The sequence below is a fragment of the Erpetoichthys calabaricus genome, chromosome 14 (genome assembly GCF_900747795.2).
Source record: "Erpetoichthys calabaricus chromosome 14, fErpCal1.3, whole genome shotgun sequence".
Classification (NCBI taxonomy): domain Eukaryota; kingdom Metazoa; phylum Chordata; class Cladistia; order Polypteriformes; family Polypteridae; genus Erpetoichthys; species Erpetoichthys calabaricus.
In genome coordinates this window covers 23,138,846-23,162,500 of record NC_041407.2, presented here as the reverse complement: position 1 = coordinate 23,162,500, position 23,655 = coordinate 23,138,846, and the positions used below count along the sequence as shown (strand labels likewise).

The window sequence follows — 23,655 nt, the reverse complement described above, 5'->3', positions numbered from 1 at the left end:
GTTTCAGGTAAAGTATTACTTCAGGTTAGCGGAAATAGCCCAAAAGTTGATAGAAATCTACGTTTTGTACCTAAGAGTTGTATGCAAAATTTGGCTGACCCAAGTGAAAGCGTACTCACACACACAGACATGATTCCATAAATGGCATTTTCGGTCTAAAATGTCGAGATTCTTTAAAATCTAGAAATCCAATTTTTGGACGATTACAAAACTTTCCCTATACTTCATATACGGGAAAGTAGAAATCATTCAATGGGGCGAGCTCTTTGCATTTGAAATGTCTTTCTCATATGTGGGTAAACCAGAAATCTTCATGGATGCTACAGCAGGATACCACAGATCAAGAAAGTCTGAACTTGGGTCTCTTATTATATGCAGCGAAAATCCTTTTAAAATCAGGAAGCCATTGCGCTTTTACGATCCTGTTACCATCTGTTCGTGTTTTTTGTTTTTTAAGTTACCCGTTATAGATTTAATAAATCCATTTTCTGGAACCTTCACGTGGATTGTTCTTTTGAGAGCCAAAAATGAAGAGCCACTCCGAGTCAGGTAGCCACGGCTGTTCCGAAGGCTCCGATGAGCGCTGTGCCGCTGCAGGTTTTCATTCTCACCCTTTTCTTAATTAGTTATCAGTTTTGATGCAAATGAACTCTTTTGCTTTAATTTCGATTGAGTTGCAATCATAAACCGCACAACCGATTTTTTTTTTCTTAATTTATACAATAATGAGATACAAAACGAGCCATCACATGACCAGCTAACCTGTGCCCACCATGCAATAACGGAAAACAACGAAGGAATTCTCAGGATTGTTCATCTGCTCAGGTCCACAAAACATTTTGACGGTGGTGTCGGAAAAAATGAGAATCAAAAGTTTTGGAAATGCCTGCTGTGGCAGGATGAGAGCAGCAACAAACCAACAAGAGGAACTCTAATTAAGAAACTGGTTGGAATTTGAGACCCCGACTTAACTGTTGGCTCACTCCACGTCTCATTTCAGTGCCGTTTAAGGAAAAAAGAAGCAATTCAGAAGACTGGATCTTATAAAAACAAGTAACTTAAAAGGAAGGGAAAAGAAGCAAGAAAAACTGGTCACTAATTAAGGAAAATGAGTTGGGATGAAAACCCGCAGCCACCGTAGCGCTCCAGGACCCCCGATCTGTTAAATAATAAACAAATTGGATGCGGTGGAAATCGTGGAGATGCCACACACACACCAACCAACAATCTTGGGGGGATGTCTAAGCGTTCCTAGCATACACGGCAGGTGAGACGCCCAGTGAAGCAGTTTAAATATCTCGTATTCGCCCACCATTAACCTCGCGTATTTCGTAGCCCTCAGGGTCGCCAAGAACCGATGCCGTAATCTTCAATGACTCTGACATGGAAGAACATCCTGAGGAGAGACGGACAAAGGCAATGAGCCCGGGAGTGCGGAGCTGCGTGTTAGCAGACGCCAATCACTGCGCCATCATACCGCCCTGCTTCTCTGTTTAAAGCGCGGGGTTCTTTTTGTGCGAAATTCCTTTAGTACAAACATAATCTAGAATGAAATCGCTCTTGTTAATAAAAATATGAAATTGATAATCTAGCCGGACATGCTTGCACTTAATGCGCAAACTGTGGCGCGTTAAGCTGCAGGTTGCTGTCTGTCTGTCTGTTTGTCCTCAACGCTTTCCTGTCTTCTCTCTCCAGCTCGGTCTCTAAGTATCCATCTGTATTTAGTAATTTAAAAAACAAATGCGAGCTCACGTCTCTTACCTGCCCCGCCAGTTGCAGTGATCCGCGGCGCAATGGCTCCAGAGCAGCTGCGCGCAAAAGGCGAGAGCGACCACCCAGACGGTCATAGGAACCGGAGCCGCAGCGATCACACAACGCGCATGACACATTGACGGTCACAAGGATAACGGGAAGTCGCCGCCGGAGGATGTGCAGTAACACTTCGAGAGGAGTGTGAAGGAGAATGCGGACAGCTTCGCTTCGGCACCACCCGCCTCATGCATTTCAGGTTGGGTGCGGGGGGCTCCAAAATGCAAATATGAGCCACTTGTCCCGCTTCACATCCAGGGGCTCCCCACCCCCCTCTGGGACTCCTTAAGGAATTGCGATTTTAATATCCTTTCTTTTAAAAGGCGTTCCAGCGCAGCTGCCTTTCTTGAACACGTCGACCACATTCTGAGGGGTCTTGGCTTCACCTCTATTAATAAGCCAAAACAAATGGGACCATTTAAGGGTCGCTAATGCCAGTCCTAACTATTACATCATCCTCTAAGAAGAGCCGTGGTAGCGGGAACAGAGCAAAAGTGGCGTCTTATCCGGCGGTTGCCCCTCGGGATTCTTTTACCTTTAACAAAGCTGCAGTTTGTTTTCCCCGAATGCCGAACCCCTGTAATGCCGTTGTCCGTAAACCCCACCGGGGTGACTCCTAAAACACGCTACACATTTACATTTTAAGGCGCTCAGGACATTTGGAAATCGGTGGGCAGCAGATCCGCGCCACAGCCACCTCCTGCTCCGCACAGGCACTTCCTCCATTGCGCTGCTTGTCGTTCACATGTCTCTGATTTGATTTAACGTCTTCCTCGAATCTCAAAGCGCTTTCTGTGCAGCATTGAGCAGTGAATTCCGAAAACAAGAACTTGAAAATTCTGGGGATAAGGCAAAGTATCCTCCTTACCATTATCCAAATGAAAATAACGAGTCGGGCAGTGCACAGCAAAATTTCAAATCATCCTTCCATTTACCCCTCCATCCATCCATCCATCTACAGTGGTGTGAAAAACTATTTGCCCCCTTCCTGATTTCTTATTCTTTAGCATGTTTGTCACACAAAATGTTTCTGATCATCAAACACATTTAACCATTAGTCAAATATAACACAAGTAAACACAAAATGCAGTTTGTAAATGGTGGTTTTTATTATTTAGGGAGAAAAAAAAATCCAAACCTACATGGCCCTGTGTGAAAAAGTAATTGCCCCCTGAACCTAATAACTGGTTGGGCCACCCTTAGCAGCAATAACTGCAATCAAGCGTTTGCGATAACTTGCAATGAGTCTTTTACAGCGCTCTGGAGCAATTTTGGCCCACTCATCTTTGCAAAATTGTTGTAATTCAGCTTTATTTGAGGGTTTTCTAGCATGAACCGCCTTTTTAAGGTCATGCCATAGCATCTCAATTGGATTCAGGTCAGGACTTTGACTAGGCCACTCCAAAGTCTCCATTTTGTTTTTCTTCAGCCATTCAGAGGTGGATTTGCTGGTGTGTTTTGGGTCATTGTCCTGTTGCAGCACCCAAGATCGCTTCAGCTTGAGTTGACGAACAGATGGCCGGACATTCTCCTTCAGGATTTTTTGGTAGACAGTAGAATTCATGGTTCCATCTATCACAGCAAGCCTTCCAGGTCCTGAAGCAGCAAAACAACCCCAGACCATCACACTACCACCACCATATTTTACTGTTGGTATGATGTTCTTTTTCTGAAATGCTGTGTTCCTTTTACGCCAGATGTAACAGGACATTTGCCTTCCAAAAAGTTCAACTTTTGACTCATCGGTCCACAAGGTATTTTCCCAAAAGTCTTGGCAATCATTGAGATGTTTCTTAGCAAAATTGAGACGAGCCCTAATGTTCTTTTTGCTTAACAGTGGTTTGCGTCTTGGAAATCTGCCATGCAGGCCGTTTTTGCCCAGTCTCTTTCTTATGGTGGAGTCGTGAACACTGACCTTAATTGAGGCAAGTGAGGCCTGCAGTTCTTTAGACGTTGTCCTGGGGTCTTTTGTGACCTCTCGGATGAGTCGTTTCTGCGCTCTTGGGGTAATTTTGGTCGGCCGGCCACTCCTGGGAAGGTTCACCACTGTTCCATGTTTTTGCCATTTGTGGATAATGGCTCTCACTGTGGTTCGCTGGAGTCCCAAAGCTTTAGAAATGGCTTTATAACCTTTACCAGACTGATAGATCTCAATTACTTCTGTTCTCATTTGTTCCTGAATTTCTTTGGATCTTGGCATGATGTCTAGCTTTTGAGGTGCTTTTGGTCTACTTCTCTGTGTCAGGCAGCTCCTATTTAAGTGATTTCTTGATTGAAACAGGTGTGGCAGTAATCAGGCCTGGGGGTGGCTACGGAAATTGAACTCAGGTGTGATACACCACAGTTAGGTTATTTTTTAACAAGGGGGCAATTACTTTTTCACACAGGGCCATGTAGGTTTGGATTTTTTTTCTCCCTAAATAATAAACACCATCATTTAAAAACTGCATTTTGTGTTTACTTGTGTTATATTTGACTAATGGTTAAATGTGTTTGATGATCAGAAACATTTTGTGTGACAAACATGCAAAAGAATAAGAAATCAGGAAGGGGGCAAATAGTTTTTCACACCACTGTATCTAGACCTGTTTAATCAAGTTCATGGTCACGGGTGCCAAACTCACTTAGCTTGGTCAGTGATCTCAACCGAAAAAGCACTTCAAGTTCGCACTTTTTGCTGTTAATCGGAGTGATGTATTGTAACAAAGGGTGTTTTGAGTATACAGTGGAAAGCATTTAGACCCCATTACTTCTTTCATGCTGTCATGTGTTATAGGTTAAATTTTAAAATCTGCCAGGCTTTCTCTGACCACCAAAGAGCTTACAGAGAAGCACTAACTTCTGCCAAGAACACCCATTATGGTAGAATAATAGAAAGTGGACACGATAACCCAAGGGTTTTGTTCTCTGTAGTTAATAAACTACTCGAACCCGCATCTGGTCCAACTACCTCTTCTACTGAAATCTGTGAGGAATTCCTCCACTTTTTCCGTAACAAAATTAAAGATCTAAATAATTCAACTAACATAAACACATCATCTGTTTATATCTCTCTCTGTTTTCCCACTCCATCCAGCTCCTTCTCTAAGTTCTCACCAGTCACATCTGCGTTTGTTAATAACCTGCTTTGTAAGATGAGGCCGACTACTTGTGTACTGGACCCCATCCCCACCACACTACTTAAATCCTGCCTTCATGCTACTTTAAAAATGCGAATTACTCGCGAACGCGTGAACGTAAAGGCGAGCTGTAAGAACTGAACATACCTGTTGTAAAGGACAGCCGGGTCCCATACCCGGCAGGGACGCCTCACCTACATCTGTTCCGGGGGAGCAGCCATGGACTGTTCAGTACCTCCCCCGGGACGCTTGGTGGCAGCCTCCCTGGCAGCCAATGATTCCCCAGCCCGGCGCATGGCTCCATGGGAGATGGAGTCCTTCACAGCCTGGTTGGGGGCTCGGATGGCCGCCAGGGGGAGCTGCGTGGAGTCAGCAGCCTGGCTGGTCATACCTTCAGCCCCACCCGGAAGGGCAATTAGGACCAGGTGTCCAAGCACCTGGACCGCTTCCGTTTGGGATATAAAAAGGGCCAGCCACCACCACTCAGGAAGCCAGAGTTGGGAGGAAGGAGAACGAAGCCTGAGGAGGAGTGGTGGTGCTGGGAAGAAGTGTGGTTTGTTGTGTGTAATTTAAGTGCTTGTGGGACTGTGTTGGGCCAGTGGGACACGGGGAAGGCGTGCCCCATGGCTGAAGATAAAATAAAGTGTGTTCTTAAGACATACGGTGTCTGTCTGTCTGTGCCTGGGGCCTGGTCTTTTACACTGTATTTAGTGGAAAACAAGTCCACATTACAAAAGGTGCTGAAAATGTCCTCCCCAAATGTCCACGCACAAAGAAACGTGACGCTCCATATTTGAGAATGTCCTCTGCAACATGTCACTGTCGATGGAAACAATTTCACGCTCGATGTTTGCTTTCAGTTGTTCGATGGTCCTGGGTTTGCTTGCATAAACCTTGCCCTTTAAATATCCCCATAGAAAAAAATCTGGGGAAGTTAAATCGGGCGATTGACGTGGCCACAAACCTTTCGAGATCACCCTGTCTCCAAAAAACGATCGTATCTCTTCCATACTGGCATGAGAGGTATGGCACGTTGCCCCGTCCTGTTGGAAGTAACCTTCTTGAAGTTCGTAGTGGTCCAGTTGTTTCACAAATTCGTCAGATATGGACAAGTATTGGTCGGTGTTCACAGTCTCTTCAAAGAAAATTGGACCAATGATCCGAGAACGAGAAATCGCTCACCACACTCCGATCTTCTGATCATGTAAGGGAGACTCGTGCAAGCCATGGGGATTTTGCGAGGCCCATATACGGGTGTTTTGTGAGTTTACGTAACCAGAGAGATGAAACCACGCTTCATCAGTGAACCAAGTAATGTCTAGCAGTATTGCATTTAGGGAAAAAAATTGAAGGAACAATTGGCAGTATGTCATGCGTTTCTGAAGATCCGGCGCTTTCAACTCGTGAACAGATGTGACGCGGTATGGCTTGATTTTCCCTTTCTTGGCGGCTCGTTGACAGGTCGACTTTGAGTACCCCGGTTTCTTGAGCTAACCGACGTAATGATTTTGTTGGGGAATTTTTCAAACGGTCCGTAACGTCTTGCACAGTCTCTTCGGACATCCAAGGTCGTCCTCCAGAATGCTGATCAACCAGGCTTCCCGTCGCCTCCAACTTTTTGGCCAATTTTGTGATGGTTCTGAAGGTAGGCAGGTTTCTCTCTCCAAATTTCTTCAAATATTCCCTCTGACACTGTTTTGCTGACCCGGTGACCCAGTAGGTCTTCACAATGAACACTCTTTGTGGTATGGTATACTGCATGCTTGCTTTCGCCACTCTGCAGGTTTGGTGTCTGGGGCTAGATGGCTGTCTGTGCCTGGCTGGCGCAGCCAGGCCGCTGCCACATCCGGTTCCGCTGTAGCGGTGCCCGCTATAGTGCCCGCCTCTTTATGACACAGAATCAATTCTTCATTAAATAAGGAATATTTTGAACCTTGTTGCATGATGATACATGCACGCGTTGCAGAGTAATTCGCATTTTTAAAGTTGTACTCCCGAGTGAGGACACCCTGTATAATCCCGACTGTTACAACAATAATAAACTCATCCCTTGACGCTGGCTCTGTGCCGCTCACTTTTAAAATTGCTTCTGTATCCCCAATGTTAAAAAAGTCTGGTCTTGATGCTGACAATCTTAACAATTTCCGGCCTATTTCCCACTTACCTTTCCTGTCAAAAGTTCTCGAGCGTGTTGTAGCTTCCTAACTCACCAATTACTTGACCTCTCATGACTTGATGGAACCCTTTCAGTCGGGTTTCAGGGCGCGGCACAGCTGTGAAACTGCTCTGCTACGGGTAACCAATGATTTGCTTATGGCAGCAGACTCTGGACAAACCAGCAAATTAATTCTATTAGACCTCAGTGCAGCATTTGACACTCAGGTCAGACATGACACCCTACTGTCCAGAATGGAGAACATGCTGGGTATCTCTGGCACTGCCCTCCAGTGGTTCAAGTCCTATCTGACTGATAGGCAAGAGTTTGTTAGTCTTGGCAAGAGCAGATCCAGCTCAGCGCCAGTCACACAAGGAGTCCCTCAGAGCTCTGTCCTTGGCCCTCTTCTCTTCTGTATTTACATGCTTCCCCTTGGCCATATTATCCGTAGCTATGGACTGGGTTATCATTTTTATACAGATGATACTCAGCTCTACTTCAATGTTAAAAGTGGAACTTCATCAGAGCTTTCTCAGCCCACAACCTGCCTTAGTGAAATTAAAACCTGGATGGAGAAGAACTCTTTAAAATTAAATTGCAACAAATCTGAAGTCCTGCAAATTGTGACTAAAATGCAACTTAATAAAATGAGCTCCTTCCCAGTCCATCTTGGTGGTGATCTCATCAGGCCTGCCTCTACTGGAAAGAATCTTGGTGTCATTTCTGATTCCTCCCTCTCTTATTCCGCCCACAAAAATCACATTGCGAAACTTATCCGTAACATATCCCGTGTTCGCTCCTTCCTCTCTTTTTCTAACGCTGAGAAACTTGTCCATGTTTTTATCACATCCCGCATCGATTATTGTAATTCCCTACTGGCAGGTGCCCCTTCTAATCTTATATCACAGCTCCAGCTTATTCAAAACTCAGCTGCAAGAGTCCTTACTCGAACCAGCAGCAGCAAGCACATCACACCCATCCTGCTCCGTCTCCACTGGCTCCCTGTGTCCTACAGAATCGAATATAAAATCCTACTAATAACCTACAAAGCCTTAAATAACCTTGCGCCAAACTACATCAGTGACCTTCTCCATCACTATGTGCCTGTCCGCCCACTAAGGTCCTCTGATTCTGGTAATCTTGTTGTGCCCCTCACTAATCTACACTCCATGGGTGACAGGGCCTTCAGCTGTATAGCGCCCAGACTCTGGAATGACCTACCGAAATGAATCAGGTCAGCTGACTCCTTGAATTGTTTTAAAAAACAACTCAAAACTCATCTGTTCAGGAAGGCTTTTAGCTCCACTTGACTTTATTACCTTTCTCTCAGTTTACTTCTCTGTCAAGATGCTCATGTAACCTGTATGTGTGAGAGACCATCAATTATGTTGTCTATTAGGCTTTTTTTTTCTCTGAATTCACTGTCGTAATCTTCTTTATTTATTTATCTGGTTTGTACAACGTTATATACTGTATACCCTGCCGTTCTTCTTATATTCTGTAAGTGCCTTGAGCATGGGAAAGGTGCTATATAAATAAAATGTATTATTATTATTTTCGCTCATCAATGTGCACTCAATAAACTCATAAAAGTTTGCAAATGTATTAAGAATCAAAAACTAAAATCACTCATTCATGTAAGTAATCAGACCCTTAATCCAGTGCTTTGCAGAGCCCTCTTTTTGGTTGAGTCTTCCTGGTGAGGCTCTACAAGCTTTGCACACCTTGATTTGAGCCGTTTATCCCATTCTTCCTGGCAGATCCTCTCCATCTCCATTAGACTGGATAGAAGACGTTTATAAGCCACCATCTTCAGGTCGCTCCTCAGATATTCTGTAGGGTTTATGTGGGGGCTTTGGCTGGGCCACTCAAAGACGCTCGGAGACTTGTCCTGAAGTCATTCTAGCATTGTTTTGGGGTCGTTGTTGTGCTGAAGGGTGAACCATCGCCCCAGTCTGAAGTCACATGCACTCTGGAGCAGGTTTTTTTCAAGGACCTCTCTGTATTTATTTGGCTGCACTCATCCTTCTCTCAGTTCTGACATTTCTCCCTGTTCCTGCCGCAGAGAAAAGCCCCCCCATAGCATAGTGCTGCCACCACCATGCTTCACCATAGGCATAATAGTGGAAGGTGATGAGCAGTGCCTTGTCATTGCCAGACATAGTGCTTGGAGTTCTGTCCAAAGCGTTCAGTTTTTGTAAGGCAATACCAGAGAAATCCTCGTAATGGCTTCCTTGACTTTCATGGGCACAGCTCTTGTCCTCATCTTGAACAACAGCAACTGCAGACTCCAAAGGGTAGAAGCAAGCCGAGGTATCGTATGAAGCCATGAAACCCACCTAGGGAATCATGAAACACCTGGGACACCAATAGTCACAAACATTATGGTGCTCTTAAATGGGGGAATCATGTAGAAGAAGTGTTGTCAGTTCTAAATGTACACAAATCCCCTTACATGAAAGTCTACAAGGTGCCAGTGAAATGTTGTTGGTGCCAACCGGGCAACCTTGCCTCGGCACTTGAGTGTAAAGGCTTTAATAGTCAGTGGGTTCAGCATTTGAGTGGGCGGGGCCTTCTCTGGGCATTTTGGGAGGGGCTAAGTGTCATCCTTTGACATCTTCTTGGAACTGCGGTGGAGAGAGAAGAGGCTGTTAGCGCCTGTGCCCCCTGTCACCCTGCAGTGGTATTCTTTACGTTTAGAGAGCCTGGAAGGTCATTCCCTGGCACACATGCGTGACAGCAGATGTATAGATAGATAGGCAGGTAGATATTGTGATGGACAGCCCATCTGGAATGGTTTCTGCTTATTTTCTGGGCTTTCCTTGGATGAATAGTATGGATGAGTGCCTTGGCAGCGATGGCTGCTGTTCCAGTTTCCAGCCAGTATCACAGAAAGGCAGGGAGGGCCTGGGTGGCAGCATCCCTCTGGCGTACCTCCTGTTTGCACACCTGCAGGCCTGCATGGGAGTTGAAGTTCTGGAGGGCAGCCCTGTTGGGGTCTTGGGCTCCTGGTCGGGAGGAGGATCTTGTGCTTCCTAGCTAGGATACTGACATGGTGAAAGAACTTTTGGTTCCAGGTTAAAAAAAGGAGCCTTCTTCTTCACCCAGGTGAGTTGGAGTCAGGAGAGGAGGAGGAGGAGGAAAAGAATCGTTGTTGTGATTCTGGTGGAAAAGAAGGCTTGTGTAAGATATTTCACTAAATAAAAAAGTTTCTTTCAATCTGGGAATTGTGCAAGAGCGGTTGTCTCTGGGATTTGGAGGATCTGAGATGTTCCCAAAATAATTCATTTTGCTAAGTATGCAGAATTTATTTGTGTATATTGCACAGCATCATCATGTTTTTGGTGTTGTAGCTATGCTAGTAGAACACTTCATTATTAGAATAAATTGAACGGAAATTTTTAAAGTTATTTCCATTCTCATCCCCAAGACAAACAGGTTAGGAAGCAGTTGACCAAATTGCCTTCAATGTTACATTCAGTTATTCCCTGCTAAGTTTCATATGAGGTGTTAATTCCTGGGTGAAAAATAGCCATTGAATCTGAGGGACTGCTAGTATATGGCGGCCTCTAGTGGTCACAGGACAGACTACACCCTTGACAACTCGCAAAACAGGCATCGATGACAGCTTCCAGGAGCAAAGTTCACTCTTTCTAGAATATCATGTCACACGTTGACTCGAAGGTGTCCTCCCTGTCTTCCACGGCTTCTTACTCTCACTTGGATTAACAGCCTCTCCTCTACTAGACAACTGGATCTGCCATCACTTCTACACTGTCCTTTGTGGTTTGAATGACCTCCAGTTGTATTCTGGTTCGGTGTGACTCCTCTTTCTCCACTGATCTTAGATTGTTACAGCACTTCGTGGGTACAAGTTACCATAACCTTTCACCTTAATAAAAGGATAAGTGTCTGTGTGTCCATTCAGTTGTTATGTCTCTGTCACTCCAACAGATGGCACATAACAACCATTTTTAGTAATAAAATGCCTTGCATCTGTAATTGTAACAAATGGTGCATCACAAACACTAATGCTGCTTTTACGAATGCCATGTCAAATGGCATATCACAGACACATATGCATTGCATCTGCCATTCCAATGGATGGTGCACAGCAACCATTTTACTAATAAAATGCATTGCATTGGTAATTCCAAAAAATGGCACATCACAAACATTAACACTCCGGTTACGAATCACATACCAAATGGCATATAACAGAGACATATGCATGGCATTTGTCATTCTTTTTTTTTCATTGCATCTGAAGGAGTAGCTGCTCTGTAATTTTTGTTATATATTGTATGATGACAATAAAGCCTTCTAATCTAAGCTAGTAGGACTGGTCACTCTAAATGGACCCACTTTGGCATGAATATGAGTGTGTGTGAGTGTGTGCTGCAATAGACTGCAGGAGTGAGTATGAACATTAGAACATTTTAGAGGAGACCAGGCCATTCGGCCCAACAAAGCTCACCAGTCCTATCCATTTAATTCCTCAAAAAAACATCAAGTCGAGTTCTGAAAGTCCCTAAAGCCCTCATGTCTACCACACTACTTATTCCACTCATTCCAAGTGTCTGTGGATCCCTGTGTAAAGAAAATCTTCTTAATGTTTGTGTGAAATGTACCTTGCACAATCCCGTCCCTGTGCTCTTGATGAACTAATTTTAAAGTCACCGTCTCGATCCACTGGACTAATTCCCTTCATCATTTTAAACACTTCAGTCAAGTCTCCTCTTAATCTCCTGTAAAGGCTCAGCTCTTTTAATTTTTCCTCATAACTCATCCCCTGTAGTCCTGCAGTCAGCCTCGTCGCTCTTCCCTGGACCTTTTCTAGTGCTGCTATGTCCTTCTTGTAGCCTGGAGACCCAAACCAGACCCAGTACTCCAGATGAGGCATCACCAGCATGTTATAAAGACTTGAGCAGAACCTTCTTGGACTTGTACTCCACACATCAAGGCGCTATATAACCTGACGTTCTGTTAGCCTTCTTAATGGTTTCTGAACACCGTCTGTCAGTCAATAGCTTAGAGTCCACTATGACTCCTAAATCCTTCTCATAAGGTGTACTCTCGATTTTCTGACTGCCCATTGTGTGTTCAAACCTAACATTTTTACTTCCTATGTGTAATATTTTACATTTACTGACATTAAATTTCATCTGCCACAAATCTGCCCAAGCCTGTATGCTATCCAAGTCCCTCTGTGAGAATTTAATGGATTCCAAATTATCTGCCAATCCACCTAGCTTGGTATCATCTTCAAACTTAACCAGCTTGTTACTTATATTCCTATCTAAGTCATTTACATATATTAAAAATCGCAATGGCCCCAGCACTGACCCCTGCTGGTCACCACTCTTAACATCGGCCAGTTCTGATGAGGTTCCTCACACCATCACCCTCTGCTTAATGTGTCTGAGCCAATTCTGCACTCCTCTACAAACATCACCCTGAACTGCCACTTCTTTTAGTTTGATGCCCACCCTCTCATGTGGCACCTCTGCTTTCTGAAAGTCCAGATGAATAATATCATAAGCTCAACTTTGATCAAATCCTTTTGTTGCTTCCTTATAGAATTCCAGCATGTTAGTAAAACACGACCTCCCTCTTCTGACCCCATGCTGACTGTTCAGAATAACTCCTGTCCTTGCCATGTGCTGCTCAGTCTTATCCTCTTTAATAAAACCCCTGAGTGCGTCCAGTGTCTGTGTGTGTGTGTGTCTTCTGGTGAAGTGCGCATGCGCGGGGCATGGTGCGATGCTTCAAAGGCCGCCTGACGCGTCACACAAGACAGAGAGGGTGGGACCTATAAAATATCGCTTGGCCGATCCAATTGGATTTCGGTAAATGAGGTAAGACCTAAAACATAACGCACGAAAAATCCAATCGGGTACTGAGACGCGGAGACCAGTTTTCCCAAAGATGTGAGATTAGTGCGTGTTTTTGTGCAAGTGTTCACTCTGAGGATGTCAGATTTGCGATTAATAAGCTTGGCCCGGTAAAGTGTGAGTCGTTGAAGGGGTTTGCCTAAATATACGAAATTTTCATGATATTAGAGTAGCATGACTTTTAAAAGTAGATTTATTTTCGCGCACATAAAATCCATTGCTGGGGAGATGCCACACATACAATAATAAGCTGCACGCCAGCACAGATTAAAATACATGCTGGGGAACTGCACAGTACTTGCTGGAGAGACGCCACAGGCACGATTATCAGCTGCACACCACACATTACATCAGTTGCTACCCTTTACCTTAAGAAGGTGACAATTTCCAGTTACATTAGCCTTTGCCATAACAATTAATAAAGCTCAGGGGCAAACCTTACAAAAAGCTGGCATTTACTTGCCAGAACCAGTATTCAGCCACGGTCAGTTACTGTATATGTTGCATTATCAAGAGTTACAAGTTTTCAAGATGTTGTTGTCAAGGTTGTAGATCAGGGGTCCTCAATCACGGTCCTGGAGGTCCGCAGTGGCTGCAGGTTTTTGCTCCAACCCAATTGCTTAATAAGAAGCACTTACTGCTCAAGTAACACTTCTGCTTCACTTTAGTTGTCTCGCTCGTTAAGATTTTGAACCCATATTGCTTATTTTAGTCTTAAACAGCAGTAGTCTTGGTTTTTAATTGCTCCTTATTAGCAGTAACATGCAAATGACAAAAGAGACCAGCATTTCTCCATTTAGCTTGTTACCATTTACACCTCTGTATTTATCGTGCACTAATTGGTTTAATTAAATATTTGGAAGGAAAGTGAAGAGAAAAAAGTGAAGGACTAAGAATCACTCCTCCATTTTAGCGTTCAGATCATTCGGATGATATCCTTAGAAAGAGGAAGAAAATCCAGGATATGAGAATGACCTGACATTGTAGAGTTAAAGCACTAACGAGCCATGAAATTAAATTATTGGCAAGAATTGCTTTCTAATTAAGCAACCGGGTTAGAACAAAAACCTGCAGCCACTGCGGACCTCCAGGACCGTGATCGAGGACCTCTGTGATGGTCCTGAACAAGGCAAATTGTTGCCAAACTCAGAATATTTACAAGAAATGTTGTCTATAATGAAATTATTGACTTAACATTTGCATAACAGCGAGTGCATTTCTCAAAACACTTAGTGCAAATGGCAAAACATCATGGATGACCAGCAAAAGCAGGTAACCTCTTCAAAATCCTTAATCCATGCCTCAAAAGCAAGTTTGGCTCTTTGCTGGATCAGACATCTGTGTGTCAGCATTCTCCCACTTGGCTGTGATGTCCCTTTTGCTTCTCTCTGGCCTGCTCCACTGACAGACTGAGAAGATCATTCCTCCCCCAAACTATGCGACTCTTCAGTTCCACCAGAGGGGGTAAACGTTGAACATTTTTCAAGTTATTGTCTGTTTCTTACCTGCATTTTTTATTACTCTTTAATATTTTTTAGCTGCTGGAGTATGTGAATTTCCCCTTGGGATTAATAAAGTATCTATCTGAATATGTATGTATATGGGATTAATAAAGTATCTATCTATCTATCTATCTATCTATCTATCTATCTATCTATCTATCTATCTATCTATCTATCTATCTATCTATCTATCTATCTATCTATCTATCTGAATATGTATGTATACAGGATTATGCATTATATTCTGGGAATGAATGTTATCCTTTAAAGCAAGTTAAATATATATATCTCTTATTTTGTATCATATCTCTCGCTCTTGTAATTATTTTCTGCCATGGGCACAAAAGAGATGTTATTGGTTCTAGTCAGTTTTGCATCAAGAAACACATTCCTGGGGAGAAAGAGTGCCCCTTGCTGGGTACAGCAAGCTTTTAAACATGGTAGGAACAACTCCAGACAGGGCGCCAGTTCTTCCATTCCAGTCCGTGTTTTTTTCCACACTGGATTGTCGCATGTTTTATCTCCAGTCACCTAACTGTACAAGGTGCGACTCAAAAGTTTTTAGACGAGTTGTTTTAAAAGAGTTACATCTAGCGGCCGACCCCGTAACTACGTAGCTCTATGCTTCATGTACCGTCGTATCAATCTGCCGATCGTTTGAATATTGGTAAGGAGGTAGTTTGCTGGATTGTAACCGAAGACTTGGGGGGGAAAAAGACAAATCTGCGCAAGATTTTCTCCTCACGTCTTGAACACAGAGCAGAAACAAGAACATGTTGTTTACTGCCAGGATCTTCTTTTAATGGGACAAAATGAATGTCTTTGGGAAAATATCATTACCAGTGACGAAACACAGTGTTTCGCCTAAGGTCCGGCCACCAAACAACAGGCATTTTCAAATAGTGGAAGAAATTCAGTGAGCAGTGACAAGGGAGCTTAACAACATTTCCAAAACTGCTTTCCTGGACGGCATGATGAAGTTGAAGGAAAGTGCAAACAAGAGTATTGATCAAGGAGGAATGTATTTTGAAGAATAAAGTAAATTCTGTCCATATAAGAAGTTATCTGCGTTTTATAACAAGTCAAGTTGGGGCGCATGCCAGTTGTCTAAAAACTTTTGGGTCTCACCTTGTAGATTTAGGAAGAAACACAGGTCCCAAATATAGGAAGAAGGGGATTCTCCTTTGAGAAACCGAGTCAACGGCCAAAACCAGGAGTGGTGTGACTTTCCGGTGCCACCCTGCTGCTGCTAATAACCCTGTGGCACAGCAACTAGGAAACCAATCTGATCCAAATTGGTAAGTCAACAATAATAAGAGAAAAGCACAAAGTGCCTTTAATGGTAACCGTTATCCTTATTTTATTTGGATAGCATAAATTACTGTGACACTAGAGGGTGCTGTTGCTCCTCAAACGCCACACACAAATGTCCAAGACACCAAGTAAAAGCACCAGATATATTAATATATATAATTAATTATAATCAATAATCACAAATACAATAAATATCCTCCTCTCCTCCCAGCAGCTCTGTCACACTTCCTCCCAACTCCGGCTCGCTTGCTGGGTCTCTACCAGTTCTTTATATAGTTCTTGACCCGGAAGTGCTTCTCCTCTTCTGGTCACGTGACTTGTCAGCACTTCCGGGTCAGATGGAGAATTGTATTATTCTTCAGCCCGGAAGTACTTCTGTTCTTCCGTTCCCGTGACTTGGGAGTACTTCCGGGCTATATGGGAAATAAAAATCCCCGCGTCTCCCTGCAGCATCACATGGCGGCACCCACCAGGGCTGTGAAGCTGAACTCCATCTCCCATGGTGCCCTGCGGGAATCTGGGGCACCTCCAAGCTGCAGGGAAGTCTCCATCTAGCGTCCTGGATGTGTCGGCCGGTCATCCATCACATTACGTAATTGCAATAAAACAGCATTTTCATTTTCTATGAAATGTGAAAAACCTCCACAAGTGTGGATAGTAAGAAAGTTAAAAAAAAAAACAAAACTCCAAAAATGGACAAAAGTTAAGTTTTATTTCATAGCGCTGAGCGACAACAGCCATATACTCTATACCAACATCTCTAAACAAGGTTCATTTTATATATGAAAATATTTCTTATTTACAATATACCATATATTAAGAGGCTGCAGCTTTGCAAAATACTTCTTCACATTCTGACATTATGACACGACATTAATGAAGTGCATATGCACAGCTCGGGGCGCGAGAGCCAGCGAGTACACAAAGATATGTTTATGGCTTTCGATTTAGGACTCTGGACGAGTGTCAGTTCAGAAACGAGACAATTAAGAGTGAAACAACAAGCTTGGGCTACATCCACACTACAACGTCTCCGTCCATGCTAGCATTTTCACATCGTTTTTTCAAAGTTTCTCAATCAACACTAAAACGTCCGGAATTGCACACAACAGAGACATTCGCCTACACTGGCATGTGCGTATGGATGGAAAAGTCCTTGAAGGGATAGTAACACCACCGTCCACAGGATTCATCCTAAAACTATAGCTGATGGTAAATCCTTTGCCTTCTGCGCACGAATACAGCATTCGAACTGTACAAAACGCAATTTAGAGGCCTACAGGTAAGCAACACAACAAATGCCGTGGAAAGCAACTCCTCTATGGCCAATCAGGGGATGAGACGTTGTAAAAAGTAGGATCCAATCAGGGAAGGGCTAAAAAAGCAAGAACAAATCAGAGTGCAATTAAGAGTCTGCATTTTTAAGAGTCTATGTTTCCATCAGTGATGCCAGGTCCGTGGTTTCCTTGACCAGTTGGGCTATTTTTGATCATCATCTGCGGGAAAAAATAGGCTTTCGCAGGTTGCAATTTTTTTGGTCTATTTAAAAAAAAAAAAAAAAAAAAAACTGAGGTATTTTGGGCTATTTTTCAACCCATATGAATTTTAACCATCCATCTGGAACCCCTTCCCCTGCTATTTGCACTTGTATTATGTTCTTGGCAGTTCTAAAATCCCCGCATCCCCTGTTTTGTTTGATGGTATATACACATTCTATCTGAAATATCTAAAAAGGGGTTCTGCTCCCCAACTCAGGCTTTGGCAGGTACCTAACCCTCTCACTCGGACACCGCTCCACACTTTCCATTGTGTCATTTAGTCTACCTCATACATTGGGCTATTTTTAAGCAGTCATTGGGCTATACATTTTTTCTGGAACCTGGCAACCCTGGTTTCCGCATACCCACATTGCAATGGTGAACCAGTGTCCTCTGAACTATACGGCTCTAGACGGCATTTTTAAAAATCTCAGTTTTTGAGGGATAAAAGTGGCAGGGTAGTGTGGACGAAAGGCAAAAATGAAGACTAATGACTGTGTTTTTTAAATGAAAATGCAGTCGTGTGTATGGAGTTGTATACACTTTTGGGGTGGGAGTGGCCACAAAGTGGGTGGGCTCCATTCAAACCCCTTCTTTTCAATCTTTCCCAAGTGCCATTATTTCGAAGTGTCTTCCAGGAATCTCACCTCCGACCCAGCAATAAACAAACTATGGAGTATGCAACCACAAAACTGGACGTCCTAACCCAGCAGAGAACTGGAGTGATGTTCTCCATATTGAACACCCGACTTTACTGGGTTATCTGACCACTCTGACAACACACAACATGCTAAAAGAGAAACACAGCTGCAGGCCTTAACCACTCGCCTCACATGGCACACCTGACCAGGCACACAAGAAGACCTCTGGACAAGCAGCAAAGAAAGGCAGAGTACGTGAATATCAAGTCTGAAGCAAAACAGATTAAGCTAGTGGTCCCATTCGATAGTCTTTTTTTTTCATTTTTTGCCCACCTATTGCTCTTTCACCCATTCATGTGCCATGCTGGTGACACTTCTGTTTGCTCACAAATCCCAAGCCTCACCTCTGCCATTTTCAATTATTAGTTGGTAGCCAGGGGTTCTACTTTAGAAATGATTGAATGTTCTCTCTGTTACGATACATTTTTGGGAAGGCTCATTGTTACATTTTATGAAAACAAATGATAAAAGCACACAAGCATCTGTTTGTGAAGTATGTCACGGGCAAGACGTCTCATCTGACTGCCACCACCTACCCGGTCTTTCACCTGCTCACGGCTTTCTGACATGTCACTCATTCAAATCTCCCATTTCTGCTTTACTTTGCACCTTCCTGTGCATCTTACTCTCATCACATCATATTTTTGTAACCACCTGGTTGCAAATTCTGGTAGAAAAATGAATGTTTAGGAATAATTAATCACAATAAAGCAAAGGAAAAAAATACAACGATCCCCACAACAGATTATTATTAACTTCCAATAAATTAATGATTACAAAATGGCATGAGCCTTAAATTCTCAAGCAAACATTAGGCCTCCTAGTTCATGGTGTCCATATTGTCACTTGTACAGTGCATGTGCTGATTAACATGTAACATTTTATAGGTGTTGGTGCCATGATTAGTGCAACCCAGCGAGCAGTGACAGCCACCCTACCTTGAAGAAACCTAAACATCAAGGTGTAATGAGTTAGTCCTTTGTGCACCCCTCACACTCCTTTCTTCTCAATACCATAACTACCCGTACTGTGAACACTCCTCTACAACACACCATGCCAAGATGTCACCTGTTGTAAGAGAAAAGAATCAATGGACACATACCGCAGCCTTTACGGTGCACAGTAGTCTCTAGGTTCTTTACCAAGATCAGTTTTATTGATGGAGAATCATCTAATGAATTGGACTGCATGCTGTTCCGCCAAGATCTTGGAGCTGTCAATAACTCTAAGTCGAGACCCTGTTGCAACCTTCATGGAATTTCGAGGACCTCGGTGCCATTACAGATGGTGGCTTGATGTCCTCAATTCTAAGAAAACCTCGAAACTCTCCATTCCGCCAAAAGCAGAAGCCTGAGATCTGACTAAGAGTACAGTCCGAAAGCCTTAATCTCATCCAAGACTGTTGTCAAAAGGCACAACGCCAACTATCTCAGACATTCTTTGCTATCCAAGATGGTAGGCTCCAAAGTCTCCAAACCATTTATGATGCTAGCTACGGCCAAGGTTGTAAGTGTAAAGTGTCAGCCACAGGTTGGTCCCATACTGTATAATCCAGATGTCCAAAGCATCTGCTGCTGTCTAACATACGCTATGAAACCCTCACTGTCGGATAAGACGGCATTCTGGAAAATGAAGATTGAACATCGTCCATTGGCCTTTCATGTGACGCAGCCTCCTAAGTGTTTAACCCTGGAAAAACAAGCCAACATATTTTTCAACAAGAAAAAAATGTTACTATGTATATATCAAGTAGTAAAACGTCAACATAAATGGAGTTGGAAAGGTATGTCTAGTGTCCGTTGCTGTACTGATGCAGACTTAGTAAGCGTCACTTCATATGATATGTTCTGAAACACTCACCAACGCTCAGCTTTGCATTTTTCTTATATTTTTTTCTGCTCCTTGTACATGACAGGGTAGAATCTCAAAGCCTGATCTGCATCGTGTTATTGTAGGCAACCACAGTGCAAGGCTTAATGACTTCCTGATCTCCCCGATATGACCACTAACAGCTGCTACGTTATGAACAGTGCTTACTGGAATAACGTCTTTCTTGTACTTCTACTTGATCACAGTTATGTTTCCTTTTGGCCACAAAGCTACTTGTGAAACATCACGTGACTGAATTCACCAGGTATATCATGGCGGTTCAGTTGTGTTGTGTCGTGTGTATTCACCAGTTTCACTACCCATGCCAAACCCTGATGACCAGCTGACGTTGTCATCACTATCGCTTGATTCAATTCAGTTTCAGTTTGTTCTCAAACTGGCTTTACAGCTTCTTGATTACACGCCATTGTGTTTTGGATGATGTCTCTGCCCCACTCATGAATATTAATGAATTACCACAGAGTGGTAGAATGCATAGAAAAAAAATTCATGATTTTTGCAGTATTATGTTATTTAATCTAAAAGATGGCAGCAGAATACTGTCCTGTGTGTTATTCAGGCTTAATGCTTCACATCTCATCAAAATCAGCTAATCCAAATACTACTCGGGATTAACCGTATTTACATAGAATTCCAAGCTAGGTTAACATTAAGGAGGTTAAGGACATATGAAGGTAGTCACGAAGCTTTGACTATTAGATATTGTAGGGAAGAAGATTCCAAATTCAGTTCTAGTTGACTCCATGGCTGCAGGTTTTTATTCCAATCAGTGTAACATTCTTACGTTAAATTGATCTCATTGTTTAGTGACCTGGCCTTCAAATACTCCTAAGAAATTAAAAAATGTGTATTCCTTTAACAGCTTTGAATATTAACATTTCTTGAGCCATTTTCTTTATCGTTTACCCTTTTCTGTCGAGTTTGCTCCCTTAATCGTAATCGAATACTAATCAACAGTAATGAGCAGTGCAGACGAAGGCGCTAAGGAAGAGCAATTACTCCACTGCCTTTATACTTGTCTGATGGTTAAGATACGTCTCTTACAAATGAGCATTCAGTATTGTCAGCATTTGGACACAAACAAAACAGTGTGAATTAAAAAGAAAATGGAAAAGGAAACTTAAGCATTATACGTCTTGGCAAAAAGATACAAATATTTCAGGATTTCTAAGAATACCAGAATAAAAAAAATCGGGAGTGGTCTTCCCTCGACTTTCTCGTATACTCAGAAATGGGGATAGATTTTTGAGGAGTAAAACCACAAGAGAATGATTATGTACATTAAAAAACCATCAACAACAAATCAAATCAAATGAATAATATATTGAACAACTGTTATAAAAGTAAAGCTGAATAAATTGGACTCTGCAGATGCATGAATAAAAGGTAAGTACCACTTCTGGTTAGCAGAAATAGCCCAAAATTTAATAAGAAATGTAATTTATACCTAACTAGTCATTTAGCCCGTTACATTAATGGGCGCTAGAACAGTCTATATTAAATGGCAAGGGACTTTGACCTCATTCTTTTTGTTGGTCGTATTTTTCTCTCTTTCAGCCTTTCTTTTGTTGATGTTTACTTGCTGAGCTGACCGTTCTTTGTGGGCTGCCACCGTGTATTGTGTGTCTTTAATTTTTCTGTGACAGTAATACTGTTTTGTACGTCCGATGGTTTGAACGTCCGTAATATACCTTTAATTTTCTCTGGCGGTAATACAGGCGTGCGCATTGGTAATATGCCTTTAATCTCCTCTGACAGTAATACTGGCTTGTAAGTGGCTGTAATATGCGTCACTGTATTGTGTACCTTTAATTTCCTCTCGCAGTAATACTGGTTTGTATTTCCGTAAAACGCCTGTAACTTTCTCTGACAGTAATATCGCGCATCACACCATGCCCCGCGCATGCGCACTTCACCAGAAGACACACACACACATGGACACCTGGACGCACACAGGGATTTTATTAAAGAGGATACTTGTATGCAAAATGTGGTTGACCTAAGTGAAAGCGTACTCAAGTTATTACTTTTACACACACACACAGAGACAGACACACAGACGTAATTCCAAAAATGGTATTTTCGTATTCACGGAGATCTAAAACGTCGAGATTCATCAAAACCTCGAAACAAAATTTTTTGGAGGATTCCAATAGTTTCCCTATACTTCGTATACGAGAAAGTCAGGGAGGTCTAAAACATCGAGATTTGTCAAAATCTGGAAACAAAATGTTTGGAGGATTCCAATACTTTCCCTATACTTCGTATACGAGAAAGTAAAAAGGACAGTTCGGTCAACAATAAGATTGATTAAAAGTAAGAATGAGGCATGAATTGTGAAATTGGTTGGAATAAGACCACACCCAAGGGGGACACCCTTTGGAAATGCAGTTGTAAGGGTCCTCCACTTAGAGGGACAGCAGAAGAGACAGAGACATGGCTGAAATAACAACTCAGGCCAAGGAGGCAGAGAGACGGCGTGAAAGGAGGATGAAGAAATGATCAGAAAAGCTCTCTGTGGCTCTAAAATAACTGGGCTTTCTGGGATTGCTTTGTTTTGCTTTGAGTTTTTTATTTCTAATAAAATGGGACGTCCAACCCCTTTTGCTGGTTCTCGCTTGTCCAAATCTATTGGGCCATCACAACACAGTGCCATGTAAAGTAATGTGAAGGCCTGAAAAGTGCCTCAAATTGTAATCTGGGACTGTTGTTGTTGGCTCACTTTGTATCTTCAGTGCTAAGACAGTAGATTGAGACCAGTGGTCCTTTCTAATACAGTAGTTTTACAGCCTCATGCTAACAAACACTGCTGTTTAAGAGATTAAAGGGGATTCAGGAGTGGTGCTTAAGATTATGTGCCTGTCTGTGGTCACTCGGTCCAGCTACACTGCAAATAACCAAACCCCAGCATTAGACAATGAAAACGTTTCAGCATCCACCTTGATTGTCCACGTGAGCTCAGCTCTTTCGGTTGGTCGTATCAAGCCTGTTATCTCTGCATGCCAGCAGACACAGGAAATAAATCACTGTGACAACGGTTTTGTACAGGAAGAAAAAGAACAAGAAAACCAACCTCAAGCTATTCAGTGCAGTTTTAGAAAACGCAGAAGGCAAGTGACAGGCCAGTGACAAGCGACCTGGGCCTTACGCCGAATGCTTTTAAAGACATTAGAAGAAGTTAGCTTTCTTCATCAGTTGCTTCAGCTTCTCTCGAGAGTTCTGGCTCTGTGGTGCTCGAGGCGTCGTCCTCGTCATCTGTCTGCTCACCGGTATGACATAGCATTTGCGCCTGAGTTTTGTGCGTTATTGTAATCGTGCAGGGACCTTGGGCCCAAGGCTCCCCATCCACTTGCATTGGCATCCTTGAACTTTTCAAAATGAGCTGTGAAGAGAAGGGAAACGGTCAAAAACCGAATTTCGTCTCATTTCTGAGGCCAACAGTCTCGCTGTACTTGATTTTATGTTGATTATGTCTGTAAATGGCAACAGCTTGCAGTGTGATGAGCTCAACTGTCTCATTGAGTAGCTGTGCGATCAAATTGTGCTGAGGCACAGATCAGGGCAAGGGCACAAAACCATTACTGAATGTAGACTTGATGGACAAAATATGGTGTTTTTATTCTTTTCAAATGAAATGTACAGCACACAGTGTGCAGGGAGTGAAGGGATCTGAAAGAGTTCAAATCACTCGGGTCAACTCATTCCCAGTGAGACTAGAGAAGCAGGAAACGGG

At 42.9% G+C, this 23,655-nt stretch overlaps 2 protein-coding genes across 2 annotated transcripts in view; both read right to left on the bottom strand.

Annotated features, from left to right (window-relative positions):
• The window catches only part of LOC114665074 (meteorin-like protein), a 25,577-nt gene extending 23,681 nt beyond the window's left edge, over positions 1 to 1,896 (bottom strand). Inside the window, exon 1 of the mRNA XM_028819451.2 lies at positions 1,762 to 1,896. Coding sequence (XP_028675284.2) covers positions 1,762 to 1,889 — 128 coding nt within the window. The 5' untranslated portion in view covers positions 1,890 to 1,896. The remainder of the gene's footprint in view (positions 1 to 1,761) is intronic.
• The window catches only part of dgke (diacylglycerol kinase, epsilon), a 521,693-nt gene that overhangs the window by 452,342 nt on the left and 45,696 nt on the right, over positions 1 to 23,655 (bottom strand). Inside the window, 1 exon segment of the mRNA XM_028819192.2 lies at positions 21,922 to 23,304. Within this exon segment, the coding sequence (XP_028675025.1) occupies positions 23,101 to 23,304 (204 nt within the window). The 3' untranslated portion in view covers positions 21,922 to 23,100.